Consider the following 14,245-nt stretch of genomic DNA (forward strand, 5'->3'; position numbering starts at 1 on the left):
TGAAAATCTAAAATTGCAAGAAACTATATAACCTTCCATGTCCCATGTTCTTAATTTCTCCTTCAAGAGCTTCACTAGCTTGGAGAGTCACAATGTCTGTGTTCTAGAGAAAATGTTTCGACCAGCTAATTATCGCTGCAAAAAGAATGGTTAAGTATGGTCTTAGCTCGAGAATATTCCACAATCTTGCCATCATAATGATTGACGAACAGTACCAAAATATTGAACAAGAAGACCAGCGCACGAATTGCCTGGGAATTGGAATGTTCATCGAGGAGAAAGAAGATTTTGCGAGTTTCCACTTCTTGGTTGAAGCTCTCATTCATGTCTAGCAACTACAAGTCAGCAATGGGAACGAATTTGTATGTTTATATCCTGCAAGAACTGTTATGGAGGTAAGAATTACGTGCTGTGTTCCTTTCCCATAAATTTATACCAACAACAAGATCATATGACAAGCTAGGTAAGGCCATTTTCTGTAGTTTTTTACTTGTAAATTTCGTTCTCGAAGGCATACATATTAATATATCCAGCGTCACCGATAAATCACAAAGTCATCATACAAGGCATAGCTCTTGGTTAAAATCACATGGAAGAACAAACCTCTCGATCCTCATGTCAGTGACATTACAAGGGATGCAAGGGGCCGGTCTCTAGCAAGTTCGGATCACCAAAGGCTCCAGAGCCATGCTTTAGGGATAGGATCTTATCTCTACTTTCCATCACCCATCATCATGTGTGCCACATTTGCACCAGTTATTCCATGGCTCAAAAGGATATAGCTATCTGCTTTTTAACCATAAAAAACGCTGGTTCATCTTCATCCTCAGCAATACAGACACGTGCCACCCCTCTGCTTGTTAGGACTAGGATAGAGAGGTCTGTCTAACATGAATCATCTGGCATTTATTGAAGGGAAGATGCCTCATACAGAGATAATTCAGAACAGCATATTGCAATGCAACTCTAAATAACCTTTTGATTTATTAGTGCCTATATGTAATTGAAGCATTTCCCATAATGAATTGATATGGTAATTATTTATAGCATTGAACGTGAATATATCTCTAAATCCCAAAATAATTATAATTGTTTGTCTATAATATAATATAATATAATATGGGAAGCATATATTGACTGAAATTATTAAATTAGCATGTTTGAGAAAACGGGCTTTCCGAAATACATTTTCAATTTTCGAACGTTGAGGGGAAAAAACAAAAACAAAAACAAAAACAAGAAGAGGAACGGTACGAGCTATCACGATGAGGATTGAGAGGCAGCATCGATCTCGAACGTCCAAACCTCATCTACAAGGGCAAGAGCTTTTATTCACCGAGCTATCGTTTTCATTATCTACAAAAATGGGTATAAAGCCACAGAATCCTAAGGTCCCGTGCACAATGTCGACGGCTTCGATTAACAGCTGGTGTCTCACCTCTGTCTCTGCCTCTAAGAGATCACTACCCGCATTATGTCCTCCAGTCTTTGCTAGCCTCAACTCCTCTGTTTCTCCTCCTACCCTTATCAGAAACCAGCCTGTTTTCGCAGCCCCTGCTCCTATTCTCTATCCACCTCGGGTACAGTGCAATGCATTATGCATGCATATACTGTTAACTATTATATATTTACTAGTGTGTGTGTATATATATAATAGGCATCCTTTCAAACCATAAACTAAAGGACTCACAATATGGTTGATGGTAATCAAAACAAAAATTCTAGATATTAAATCTTTTTTCGGATGATCTTAGAAAAACATCCGTTGTATCAACCTGGTACGTTCAAGAAACATTCATATAGTTGATGCAAATCTTCTATACATCATGTATACATACATGTACATGATAGAAGCCAGTTAAGATTCCTGTAAGAGGGCAACAGGAAAGGTTGTCCATTCATAATTATTTCATATACCCAAGAGAAGGGGAGAAAAAACTCAGTTCTGTTCACTCGTTTGCCAACATTTATAGCGTAGTAAAGACTTCTCATTTGACAGTTTATTTTCATGCGTTTCCATATGCATTAATTTATTGCGTATCCTAGCAACATGCATTTGAATAGGTCTCTTCACTCTCTTTTCATTTAATTTCTTAATTGTAAGTACTTTCTTCGGCTGCCTTGTTCTTTTTTTTTTCCCTTTCATTATATAATTTACATGTACCTTTTTTTTTAAATTAATATTCCTAAATGCTTTGGGTCGGAATTATCAGAGAGAAGAAGAAATGGGAAACGACTACAACGAGGCCATTGAATCTCTCAAGAAACTCCTCAGGTAAAAATGAAAAAAAATTATTATTTATCGTAGCAAAAAATAATGGTAAAACAGTGTTTTCATGTTCCTCCAACCCATGTATCCTTCTTCTTCTTCCCTAAGTTCCCTTCATCCCTCCCCGAGCAGAGTGTACGTCGACAGAACCAATTAAAAGATAATCTCTCCTTTCTTAACGTGAGAAAAAAAATTTAAAGGGGAAGTGAAAGCATGAGCTAATTAAATGGCAGTGGAGAGAACAAGCTTGTATATAACTAAAGTATTAATGAAGTAATGTGTAGTTGAATGGTCGGTTGCAGTGATAAGGAAGAGCTGAAAACTGTAGCAGCTGCGAAAGTGGAGCAGATAACAGCTGAATTACAAACCGCCTCATCTTCTGACCCCAAGGCATTCGATCCTGTTGAGAAGATTAAATCCGGCTTCATTCACTTCAAGAAGGAGAAATATGAGTCTGTCATATTCACTCTCTTAATTTCTTCTCTTACAATTCTTCTAGTACATGCTCAATACACACAGGAGTTTGTAGCTAATAGCTATGTATTTGAAGTGCTTTTTGTGCTTTTTGTTTGGCAGCAAGAATCCGGGACTGTACTCCGAGCTTGCCAAAGGCCAAAGCCCCAAGGTGCGCACGCACGCTTAATCATAGACATGCATGTGCTAATTGGAAACTATAATTAACCACGATTGAGTCCTAATGAAATTGTAAACATGGTTTATTTAGTTATTATATAGTAAAGAAAGATTACTCTCATGTCGTGTGTGACCCAAATCCAACGAGTCTCTTCATAAAAAAAAAAAAAAAGTTGGGTTCTCTTGAGAAATTTTTAATGCCTGTGTTGTAATCAAAATGTTACAGTTTATGGTGTTTGCATGCTCGGATTCCCGGGTTTGCCCGTCCCATGTGCTTGATTTCCAACCAGGGGAAGCTTTTGTGCTCCGCAATGTTGCGAATATGGTCCCGCCATACGATCAAGTTAATCACCCCCTCATGTTACTCTGTGATCTTTACTCTTCCCCAGCAATAAAATTATTTAATTTGCTGTATTTATTGCAACAGACTAAGTACGCTGGAGTTGGGGCAGCAATAGAGTATGCAGTTTTGCATCTGAAGGTGAACTAGCTACTTATCCATCATGATTATGAAATTCTTCTGATCCCTCGGCAGCCAATTAACTTCTCAGACTGCTTGAACACCGATGGAATGCACGCACACACGCGCACATATTTGATATTTCAACCAGCCAGGAGAGCCAGGCTTAAGTTTGATCGGTGTTCATGTGAGTGTTGCAGGTGGAATACATTGTGGTCATTGGACACAGCGCCTGTGGTGGAATTAAGGGCCTCATGTCCTTCCCTTATGATGGAACAACATCAACGTACGTAAGCTAGCGTCTTAATTAAGAAGTCCATTGAGTTATTTGTTTCTTTTCATATAGATTGTATAATTAATGATTGAAATTTATATGCAGTGATTTCATAGAAGACTGGGTCAAAGTTTGCTACCCTGCCAAGACTAAGGTTTTAGCAGAACATGCCAATGCACCTTTCCCAGACCTCTGTACACAATGTGAAAAGGCAAGCGCTTAGCTACGATCAACTTCGAGTGGAATTAATTAATTGCTAATAATAACATGTTTAAGTCGATATTGCAGGAGGCAGTGAACGTGTCCCTTGGACACTTGCTAACCTACCCGTTTGTGAGGGATGGCTTGGTGAACAAAACTCTAGGACTGAAGGGTGGTTATTATGATTTTGTCAAAGGCAGTTTTGAGCTCTGGGGGCTTGAGTACAGCCTTTCTCCCTCTCTCTCCGTATGAACATCATCCAAATATCAGTGACCCTATCTTGGTTCTTAACTTTCTTTCCCAGATGTACTTTGTAGATGCTTAAATGAGCCATATTTTCGATCGAGATTAATGAACATGTGAAATGGAGATTACCAGCATCTCCTTCTCTAATAAATGCAGCAGCAGCACTCTATTATAGTCTTGCTTGTCTATTATAATCTTCCTGTAACGTAATAAATTAAGTAATAAAACCACTCTAATTATATATAGACTTTATTCACTACTGCATTTTCCTTCTTTCTTCCTTTGTTAGGTAAAGGATGTGGCCACCATACTACATTGGAAGCTGTAGGGACTTGCATAAAGGTCATTCCCGCAAAGATGAGGCTCTCTTCCCTCGATTTGTTTCTTGTAATGCAGTGGGTTGTATATGTAGATATTCTACACAACTCTTGAGGCCAACTTCTTTAACGTGTGTCTTGCTTCTTCAGTATACAAGGCTTAATTAATTGGTTGTTTATTTATGTAATACTACCAGAAAAACCTAGCTGGTGTTAGTATCAAAACTAAAAAAAAACCAAAACTATGTTTAGATGACAGTCACAAACTATCTGAGTTCCTTCTCAAGGAAGAAAGGAAAACGGGGGAAATCCATAGACATGCCATCGATAGTGCCAAACCACTTGATTTTGTTGCCCTTTCTTCTTAATTAGGAACACGAAATTCACCAGAAGAACTAGTTGAATATATAGTTAGGCTGTGAAACAAATTGAGATTTTTTTTTTTTAATGTGGGTGTACGGACTAACTTGCGTGTACCTCGACTAATCCTATGGACCTTGAAGTTAGCGACCATGTAAACCTTTAGTGACCATCATATTAGCAACCACATGACTCAAACACTATATAAAAAGCAAAATCCTTGATGTTAAATTTTTATCACTAGCTACTACTAGATAATTAAATTGAGAAGCTGTGCGAGGACAAACAAGACATGAGGGATATATAGCTGAATATATCGAGTGATGGACGGGTCACTTGGACGCTCTAAATTGTGTTGGGTGGAATGCCAATACTTCTTGGCAGACCCCACCGATCCAATTTTTGATAAATTAAACATTTGTCTCGACTCGACTTAACATTCCGAGAATCATCATAACCTTGTCTAGAAAACCTACCCTAGACTCGAACTTTTTGGCTAATTTTCTTTGGATTTCTTCCTACAAGACACCCATGATCTTGTCTGTTTCGAGGACCAGGAAGATAAGCACTTTGAGCCTTAACAAACAGGCCATCCTCACAATACGAGTCTTTAAGGTCAAAAGGTTGATGAAATTAAGTCACTTACAACACGAGGACATACTTTTTAGACATGAATATCCCAATTAGGAATGCCATAAATTCTAGGAGTTTAAAGGATGTCCTTGTAAATTATGGTGTTGGCCAAAATGCCTCAACTATCAATATAAAAGATGGCTAATATAGAAAAAATGATTCGCAACTAAGATACATATGAATAGTTTAGAGAGTTCTACTGTAAGGATCGAGTTTGAATATACTTAAAGGAAAATAATAATCACCCCCGAGAGAAGCTAGAATGTTCATGTGATGTTTTGAAATTAAATGAGTAGGTAAAAGGCAATAAAGCCCTTAAAGGCTAAAAACGAGTATAAATGAATAAGGGGTATTGTAGTAATTGAATAAAGAGTTAATAAATATAAATAGAAAATAAAATAAAAGAAGAGAGCTGTGTTTTAAGAGTGAAAACTGATGGGAGAAGAGAAGAAAAGGGGAGGAAGAAGAAGAGAAAAGAAGGAAAGATAAGGAAAGGAGAAGAGAATTGGAGGAAATAACTTTAAAGGTAAGATTATGTATAAATGAGTGTTCTTTAAGCTTTAAGTTTTTGTTTTGATAAATGTTAGGGTTTTGAATATTGTATTTTGGGTTTGATTAATGGATTAATTGGAATGTTATGGGTTGATTGTTGTGGGTAATTAGTTAATTAGTTGATTGTGAGAGATTGTAGGTAAAGATGATGATTTTGAGTTATGATTTTGTTTGAATGGTGAAATTGTGTTAGAAATCAGGAGATGACAGTAGGTAATCTGTGAAATTCTGGGTTTGAGTTTGAAGATGAAAATTCAATTTGGTCCCTCAATTTGTGAAATTATAGTTTAGTCCCTAAACTTTGATAAAATTATAATTTGACCCCTAATTGTATTTTGAGACTCTGGACAGTGTTATTATGAGGTTAAGGATGATGAATCTCAGTTTGATAATTGATTGGGAATATTTTCAGTTTGGTCCCTCAATTTCGGGAATTTACATTTTAGTCCCTGAACTTTATGAAAATTACAATTCGGTCCCTGTTTCGTTCTAGACAGAATTAAGGATGGTTCATGGGTGAAATTTTAGTATGGCTATGTATTTACAGTTTGGTCCGGTTTTGGTAAAATTACGTTTTGGTCCCTGTTTTGAAAAATTGTCGTTTTAGTCCATAAAATTAGGAGACTAAACCTGGTTTTTATTATATGCATTGGGATCTTTTGTTTGAGTTGTTTTTTAGCATATTTCATATATTGTTGTAGGTTCTCCTAACGATCCTCAATAGGATTTTCAGGTCTTTCGTCTGACATTCCTTTTAGTTCTATATTTCCGGGTGAGTGGGATAATCTTTAATATGCATATATGATAAGTAAATATGTATGTTGATTATATAACGAGTACATCTCGTTAATTTCTTGAATATTTATATATGTTGCTTATTTTCCGAGTACTCATTTATTATTGAATTTGCACTTGCAATCTATCAAACTAGATTCTATGTGATATGATATACGTTTCTCTGATAATTTTGTAAATATCTATTATGCCTTGATATGGGACTTGTCAGTAACTCCATGCTAACGGAGAGTAGTTAGCCTGTGTGCACATAGTATTCTGTATACCTAGCTGGTAAGAAAGGCATCAGCCTGTGGTGACTGATCATCCCACAGTGGTCACCTTCGGGTGTCACCTGGTCACTTTTGAGTGTCATCTGGTCACCTTCGGGCGTCATCTGATCTCTGACATGTAGTCCATTACGTAATGATGATATGTTTAGTATGTATATGTATATGTATATCAAGATAAATGATCTTGCGAACTATTAATATCAAGAATATCTAAAATGTATATTAATTATTATTCCCTCACTGAGTTGGTTGAACTCACTCCTCAATCTTAATATTATTTCAGGTTCTTAGTTTCTGATAGCAGTTGGATTTTGTTGAGTGTTCCTGCTTCTTCAATTTTGAGTCGGTATGCCTTACTTGTTTTGTGAGGCTTTTCTTTTAGTTTTGATTTGATATCTTAAACGCTCCACTATTACTTTGTTTTAATTAAGTTTGGATTTTGACAATGCAATGAGTATTATGGACTATTGTTTTTGTTTTAATTACTGATGAGGAGTTTTAAACTATCTTTTGGTTTCATCAGTTTTGAATAATATAATATTTCTGAAGATTATGTAATGCTGCGTATTTTTGAATAAATTATGCTTTTAATATGTCTGTTTTGAGGCTTAGCGCAGGTGGGGTGTCCTTCCGGCACCGCTCCTGCGTTGCCGGTCATGGACCCGGGATCACGGGTCGTGACAGTTCATACACACACACTAGAGATTCATTATTTAACTCTTTATTTTTCAAGTTGTATAATCTATTAGGTGTGTTCATTTAGGGTCAAAACTAATAGTTCATCTTATAGAATATTCATGTTAGAAAATATATATTGAAAAAAAAGAAAAGAGAAAAGAGATTATTGTTCAATAATAACTTGCTATTAAAAGTAATCATAAAATGATGATTTTTGATACTAGAAAAAAGTAAGACAAATGATCCCACTACAAGAAAATTAAAAAATACAAACAGAAATACAAATCGAAAAAATTATGTCAATAAATTGTAGTAAAATTTACCGACGGAATAGTTTCTCGCTATATCTCTCGGTATACACCGATAAAAGTTTTTCATCGATGTACATATACAGATGATATTACAGTGCGAAAAAAAATGAAAAAAAAAATGGTGTGCCATGCTTATAAATTTATGGCTAATATTTGTCAGTATATCTGTCGGTAATATTGAAGTTATGACCTGGTGAGTGACCTCCTCCTCCCCATTTCTTCTTCTTATTCTTCTTCTTCTCTACAAATAATAGTTAAACCCCCCCTTCATTTTATCACAAATCAAACTCTCATCACCATAAATCCAACCATCCTAACACTCAGTTTGTGTGCATCCCTATTTTGGTTTAAATATTTTTTTAGGATTCCCTATAAGAAGAAAGCAAAACTATCCATTTTTTGTTTGAACTCAATTTTAAAATATTAGCTTTTATGGCATTTTAATATAGTATATGAAGTTTATTTATGTATTTACTTGTTTTATAGCTTTTTCCCATAGAAAATTGTTGTATAAATGTATGATTTGTACATGTTAAGGTTTGTTTGAGATTTTAAAAAATTATATTTGTTTGTAATTTAATGAAATTTATTTTGATTTTGTGATTTAGGTGTTTTGTAATAAAATAAATAATAACTTATTTAATAGATACGTTTCATATTTTGTCAATTTTATTGTTAAGTTGGAAATTTTGGTAAATATGGAGGAAGTTGAATTTTTATAGAAAATTGATAATGATTTAAGAGCATAATTAAAATAGATTGAATAAGTTTGAGTTAAACCAAAGCTAATTTATTTAGTTTACATAATTAATTAATACATGTTGTCATCAATATTCTATATAAGTTTGATATATGTAATGGATGATTGTTCTTAGATCTATTGAGTTTCACATAAAGGGTTGCACAAGATGGATTACTATAATAGGGTTAATGGTTTTATTAATTCTGCACTATCTAATCCGAGAAACATTATTAGAGGCGAGATTACATATCCATGTAAAAGGTGTAAAAATAAAAAATTTTCTCAATCCAGATATTGTAACGATGCATCTTTTATAAAAAAAAAAGGTTCATGAAGAAATACTTATGTTGGTTTGCACATGGAGAACCATATGTTCCTTAAAAAAACATGGTAGAAAGGATGGTTGAGTCAACTTTTAGTTTTAGTAATATACATGGAGTTGTAGATAACCGTAGTAATCCTTATAAGAATATGGTAATGGATGCAATGAGAATGAGTCATTGTTATGCAAGTGAATATCCAATCATAGATGAAAAATCAAATAAAAACGCAACCAAGTTTTTTGATCTTTTGAAAGACTCCGATGAACCATTATAACAAGGGTGCACAAATCACAGTAAATTATCGATCGTTACACAAATATTCACCATCAATTCAGAGCATGGGCTAAGTGAAATCAGTTATGACAAAATTATCGAATGAGTGAAAAATATTTTATCTAAAGAGAATATATTAAAAGAGAACTTCTATATTGTTAAATCCATCATTGTAATTTTTTATTCAAACCTTCCTGTTGTTCATCAACTATATCCATGGGTTTTTCTATGAAAGATAGAGATACCAAATTAAAGGTTTTAGCTTGCAGCATCAAGATCAGGCCTCTGTTTCACAGCTATAACTTGTCCCTAATGAAACAATGGATCTTTTCCATTCAATTCTACATTGAACTTATTCAATTCTACCTCGCAGTTGGACAATTCTTCGATTTACAATGCATGCGAACAATGCGTCCTAACATCCCAGGAAAGTTACGGTGTTCACCAACCACCAACAATCTAGCTATATCATTAATGTTTGGTGACTTCGAGTACTCCTCAAATACTACAACATTTACCTTCACAAATATTTAACTTTTTTTTATTGAGGTGCTTTTGGTGATGTACATATATTCATCCATAAAATCTACAAATACTTCAAATGCAAGGATTCCCATTCATGCTACTATCGTTTATAGGATCATATGCTTCTACAAAAGAATTAATACGTAAAAAAAGTGGATGACTCATCTGAAATCTTCTTCGAAAGAAATATGGAGGATATAAAAAGTTTCGGCAACACAATGATGTTCAAGCCTGGCTAGAGTAACCAACTTACCGCCCACCAAAATTTCAGGCCAACTTAGCAAATACTGACCAGGGAAATGAGGCATAACTCCAAAATTTTAGTCATATGCTAGTTGGTAAAGTAGTATTCTAGTCCTCTATAGTCGGAACCTTGATCTGACAATAAATGAGAGATGCCATGAAGCAGTAAGAATAGTCAGGATGTGTGTGACATCTGGAGATCAAATTGTTATTTCACTAAACATGAACTGCTTGGCGTGACTTACATTTCCTCTTTCTGACACGAATGATATTAAGCACCCTGATGAAGAGAGTTTGTGAGGCTGCATCCTTTTTAATACTTACAAGGAATACAGCAAGAACCTTTCTTGTGAAATTAATACACAAAATAATCGTCAGCCTTTTACCGCATTCCCCCATGTATGTACTGCATCAAATATACAGGCCAGACCTTTTACACATTAAGACTCGTCAGCCTTTGTTTCCAGTATTACAGGAATCTTCTCCTTGTGATCACCACGCAACACCTCCACTGTCACCTGAGTATCGGAACGGTTTGAATTCAAACAATAACTATCAGAATAATTCAATGTCATACATTAACTAAAGTAGCTCAAGGTTTGCATAACATAGTGACTTGTCCATCACATCAACAGTCATCAGCAAAACATCCAAGAATCCAGTAAGTGTATGGAACAGGAAGACCCAACATCAGGTTTTCAAAGGACATCTTTCCCAGTATAATTGTAACACAACCAAAAAGAAATGCTATTGCTTCACTACTTTCAGTCAATGATCTCATCATTACCACTTTCTTACTAAAGAACAATTATTACGTAGACTAAGTCTACCACATCACCTATAGACTAGGCCAACAAACACAAAATACAGAGAAAAAATCATGTGGAATGCATAGTAGGAACCATTGTATTTTATCCATGTATCCTGTGTTTATTTTCAACTGATATCTATTGTATTTGACACATGAACTTCATTCTAACTCACCTCACCTCTAGACAATAATGAAACAGTTTTAAATTCCGTTTGACTTTGAGTCATAAATTGAAAGTTAATTTTCATATAATTTAAGATAAAAACGAGTTAAGTTAAAAGTATGCGCCCAAAAAATGACTCGACACAACTTTTTGAAGAATGAAGGCAGCATAAATTAATAAGTAAAAGTTGCAAATTTATACTTTTGATTAAAACAAAATTTATGACTCAATTTTGTAACAACCTTATGCTTTAAGCCAAAATTTATTTCTAACCAAAAATATTTATAGCTTTTCTTTCAAGTCAAAAGTTTTATTTTAAAAAAAAAAATAACTTGAATCAATTTGCATAATTTATACCAAATGGAAACCTTAATTTCCATGGCAACTTTCAAATTACTAAACTCCAAAGTGGAAACATGGCAAACAACACTAACTTACTCTTAAAACCAAACTCCCATCCTCGATCAAAAGAAACAGAAAGATTAGTCAAAGGACAAAAAAGAAGAAACTCAAAACCATACCTGCTCACCCACTTTACATTGGTCAAGTATTCTGTACAAGTCACTGCCATTTGTAACCTTTTTTCCGTTCACAGAGGTTATGATATCACCCAAAATAAGTCTGCCATAAGCATCACGTTTGGTTGGTTGCAAACCCTGCAGAAGACAGATTCATACATGAACGGAAGTAGAACTTAAAATTTCTTATGACGCCGCCATTGAGAAGGATATGAAGCCCAACCATTTTACCTAGTGAGTAGAAAGGTAGGTTTAACAGAAAGTTCTATGAAGAAATGTGAAAGAAAGAATAAAACATACCGCTTTGCCAGCTGGACCATTTGTAGGAGCATCTAAGACAAGCACTCCACTTACCCCCAACTGCTCCACAGATTGATCAGGTGCGAACTTAATACCCAAAATGGGTCTTGTAACTTTTCCAAACCTTACCAACTGATCAACAATGCCACTTACCTAGCTTTGCAAAAATGAGGATTAGTAAATTATTCACAAGCATAACAAGTGAAGAACTTTCTCCTTCCGGTCAAATGCCATAATGCTGAAGAAAAGTTCATTGTGAAAACAAAAAAGCAAGGGCATGAGTGATGACTTACAGTGTCAACTGGAATAGAAAATCCAACGCCAGAGGATGCACCCGATGGAGAATATATGGCTGTATTTATTCCAATAAGGCTCCCTGAACTATCAAGAAGTGGCCCTCCACTATTACCAGGATTAATGGCAGCATCTGTCTGTATTACATCCTGAATTGGACGGCCAGTAGCAGCTGAACTGATTTCTCTACGAAGCCCACTAGAAAAGAGCAGAAATAATGTGTTAGCAAAATGGTGTCTCATACATAGACATATGGGTATATCAACCGAAATGACAACCGGAACCATACGTCTTATTCCTACATTCTCATTTATTTGTTTGTTGTTCTTGTATCAATCCATGACATGGCAATGAAAACATATGTGATCACTGGTGTAGCGTTCATATCTCCATCAAATACTAAACAGAAAGCAAAATCTAATCATTAACTGTAATTAGATGCTATTTCCAAATCTTTTCAGTTGAATCACAGCTTTAAAAGAAGTTCCAGCCAATTGTTGGAGCATTAGCATAGACAGAGATCATAATCAAACCTATAATGTTTCAATGATTGTGTGTGTGTGTCTCTAAAAGTAACAATACAAACAAACACAATAAAATAAACTCTGCTGGATTTCATACCTGATGACACCGGTTGTAAGGGTATGGTCAAGTCCAAACTGAAAAATCAGAAAATCGGATTGCCAATTAGGGTAACCTATACAATAAACTAAACAGCGGTGCAATTAAATGATGTCCAAACCCTCAATCAGGAACTTATAAACAAACTAAACATTGTTACAAAATCAGCTTGTAATCAATTTTTTTGGAGAAAAGAAATGGAGAATTAAAGGGACAAAATATATCGTATATAAATTAAATTTAGGATTAAGGAGGGGGGGGGGGGGGGGGGGAGTGTTTCTAACTGCAAATTCATGTAGATTTCATAATCCAATGCTATATGCCACCCAAATTCTAGGGTTGGGAAAATAATTAAATTCACTCACAGGGTTGCCAATAGCAAACACTTTCTGACCAACAAGCAAATCAGCGGAGACACCAACAGGAATGGGTCGTAGCTTATCTTTGGGTGCGTCAACTCGCAATACAGCAACATCCTTATCTTGATCAAAGCCAACAACTTTTGCATCATAAGTTGATTGATCAGCAAGAGTGACCCTAATTAAGGCACACCACAAGCTAGTTAAAGTCACAATAATAACAGCAATGTATTCAAGAAAAGTAAAAGTCATTAATGGGACTAACTTGAGATCAGAAGCACCACGAATGACGTGATAATTAGTGACAACGTGACCATCTTTGTCCCACACGAACCCAGAACCTGATCCTTGAGGCACCTCCAGCACGTCCAACGTAAATGCATCTTGTCTGTAAATTTAACTTTATTAATTAATTTAAAGAATCAAGAATTAAAAAGAAAAAGGAAAAGGGAAGCGTACCTGACAGCAAGATTGGTGATGTATACAACAGAAGGAGTGTTTTCTTGAAAGAGTCGAACAGTAGCGAGTTCATCGGACTGCAATTTACGAGGAGTGGTAGTGGTGATAACGAAAGCCAGAGCAGAAGAGTCTACATCCCCAATCAACAGAGAGAATGATAAGGCGACTGACGTACACACTACAAGAAAAGAATCCCTCAATAATTTGGTGGTGGTGGTGGTGTTTATAGCTAATTTATGTTGCTTGTGATTGTGGAGGAATATTTTATTGTTGTGGGATTTGGAGGATAGAGCGAGTGTTGTTGCTTTCTTCTTCGGAAACTGAGGAAAATGACAGAGAAGGAAGCCCGTTGAAATAAGAGAAGAAGAAGAAGAAGAAGATACAGCTCCGGCCATTTCCTTCTTTCGATTTTCTCGAGTCGATGGAGGTGGTTTCGGTATTAAATATAGTCCATAAACAAATATATAAACTGCTAATTTATTAGTTGCTTGCTGATTTCTATTTAAAACAAAAAAACTAAAATGAACTCCTTTATCGCTCACAGTCACAGCCTTGTGATGATAATTGCTGTGGCCCGCCCTTTCTCTGGTCGATTGCTGCTCCCGTTGTCAGC

General features: G+C 35.4%; 2 protein-coding genes and 1 long non-coding RNA gene across 3 annotated transcripts; 1 reads left to right on the forward strand and 2 right to left on the reverse strand.

Annotated features, from left to right (window-relative positions):
* Positions 1 to 1,373, reverse strand: LOC133667898 (uncharacterized). Its single transcript, XR_009833581.1, has 2 exons — positions 604 to 1,373; positions 1 to 384 (listed from the first exon to the last, which is right to left on the reverse strand). It is a non-coding gene; the product is annotated as an uncharacterized LOC133667898 (long non-coding RNA).
* A 7-nt stretch (positions 1,374 to 1,380) lies between these two features.
* LOC133667892 (carbonic anhydrase 2-like) lies at positions 1,381 to 4,583 on the forward strand. The gene is made up of 10 exons (XM_062087594.1): positions 1,381 to 1,580; positions 2,214 to 2,275; positions 2,572 to 2,721; positions 2,846 to 2,894; positions 3,129 to 3,245; positions 3,330 to 3,383; positions 3,563 to 3,648; positions 3,742 to 3,847; positions 3,925 to 4,083; positions 4,373 to 4,583. Exons 1-10 carry the CDS (start codon positions 1,404 to 1,406, stop codon positions 4,409 to 4,411), a joined length of 999 nt encoding a protein of 332 aa, XP_061943578.1. The 5' UTR covers positions 1,381 to 1,403; the 3' UTR covers positions 4,412 to 4,583.
* A 5,707-nt stretch (positions 4,584 to 10,290) lies between these two features.
* LOC133680897 (protease Do-like 1, chloroplastic) lies at positions 10,291 to 14,245 on the reverse strand. Its single transcript, XM_062103923.1, has 8 exons — positions 13,633 to 14,245; positions 13,439 to 13,561; positions 13,180 to 13,351; positions 12,815 to 12,852; positions 12,193 to 12,391; positions 11,900 to 12,052; positions 11,603 to 11,737; positions 10,291 to 10,625 (listed from the first exon to the last, which is right to left on the reverse strand). The coding sequence occupies exons 1-8, from the start codon at positions 14,025 to 14,027 to the stop codon at positions 10,548 to 10,550; spliced, it is 1,293 nt and encodes a 430-aa protein (XP_061959907.1). The 5' UTR covers positions 14,028 to 14,245; the 3' UTR covers positions 10,291 to 10,547.

This window comes from Populus nigra, chromosome 1, assembly GCF_951802175.1.
Source record: "Populus nigra chromosome 1, ddPopNigr1.1, whole genome shotgun sequence".
Classification (NCBI taxonomy): Eukaryota; Viridiplantae; Streptophyta; class Magnoliopsida; order Malpighiales; family Salicaceae; genus Populus; species Populus nigra.

What these genes read in the sequence shown, in the direction of transcription:
- LOC133667892 (XM_062087594.1), top strand. Translation starts at nt 1,404, where the DNA reads ATGTCGACGGCTTCGATTAACAGCTGGTGTCTCACCTCTGTCTCTGCC. An exon ending in CCAAAGGCCAAAGCCCCAAG is followed by an intron (nt 2,895 to 3,128) that starts GTGCGCACGCAC and finishes AAAATGTTACAG; the next exon opens with TTTATGGTGTTTGCATGCTC. An exon ending in TATGATGGAACAACATCAAC is followed by an intron (nt 3,649 to 3,741) that starts GTACGTAAGCTA and finishes ATTTATATGCAG; the next exon opens with TGATTTCATAGAAGACTGGG.
- LOC133680897 (XM_062103923.1), bottom strand. Translation starts at nt 14,027, where the DNA reads ATGGCCGGAGCTGTATCTTCTTCTTCTTCTTCTTCTCTTATTTCAACG. An exon ending in CGTGGTGCTTCTGATCTCAA is followed by an intron (nt 13,352 to 13,438) that starts GTTAGTCCCATT and finishes TGCCTTAATTAG; the next exon opens with GGTCACTCTTGCTGATCAAT. An exon ending in ATGGTCCAGCTGGCAAAGCG is followed by an intron (nt 11,738 to 11,899) that starts GTATGTTTTATT and finishes TGTCTTCTGCAG; the next exon opens with GGTTTGCAACCAACCAAACG.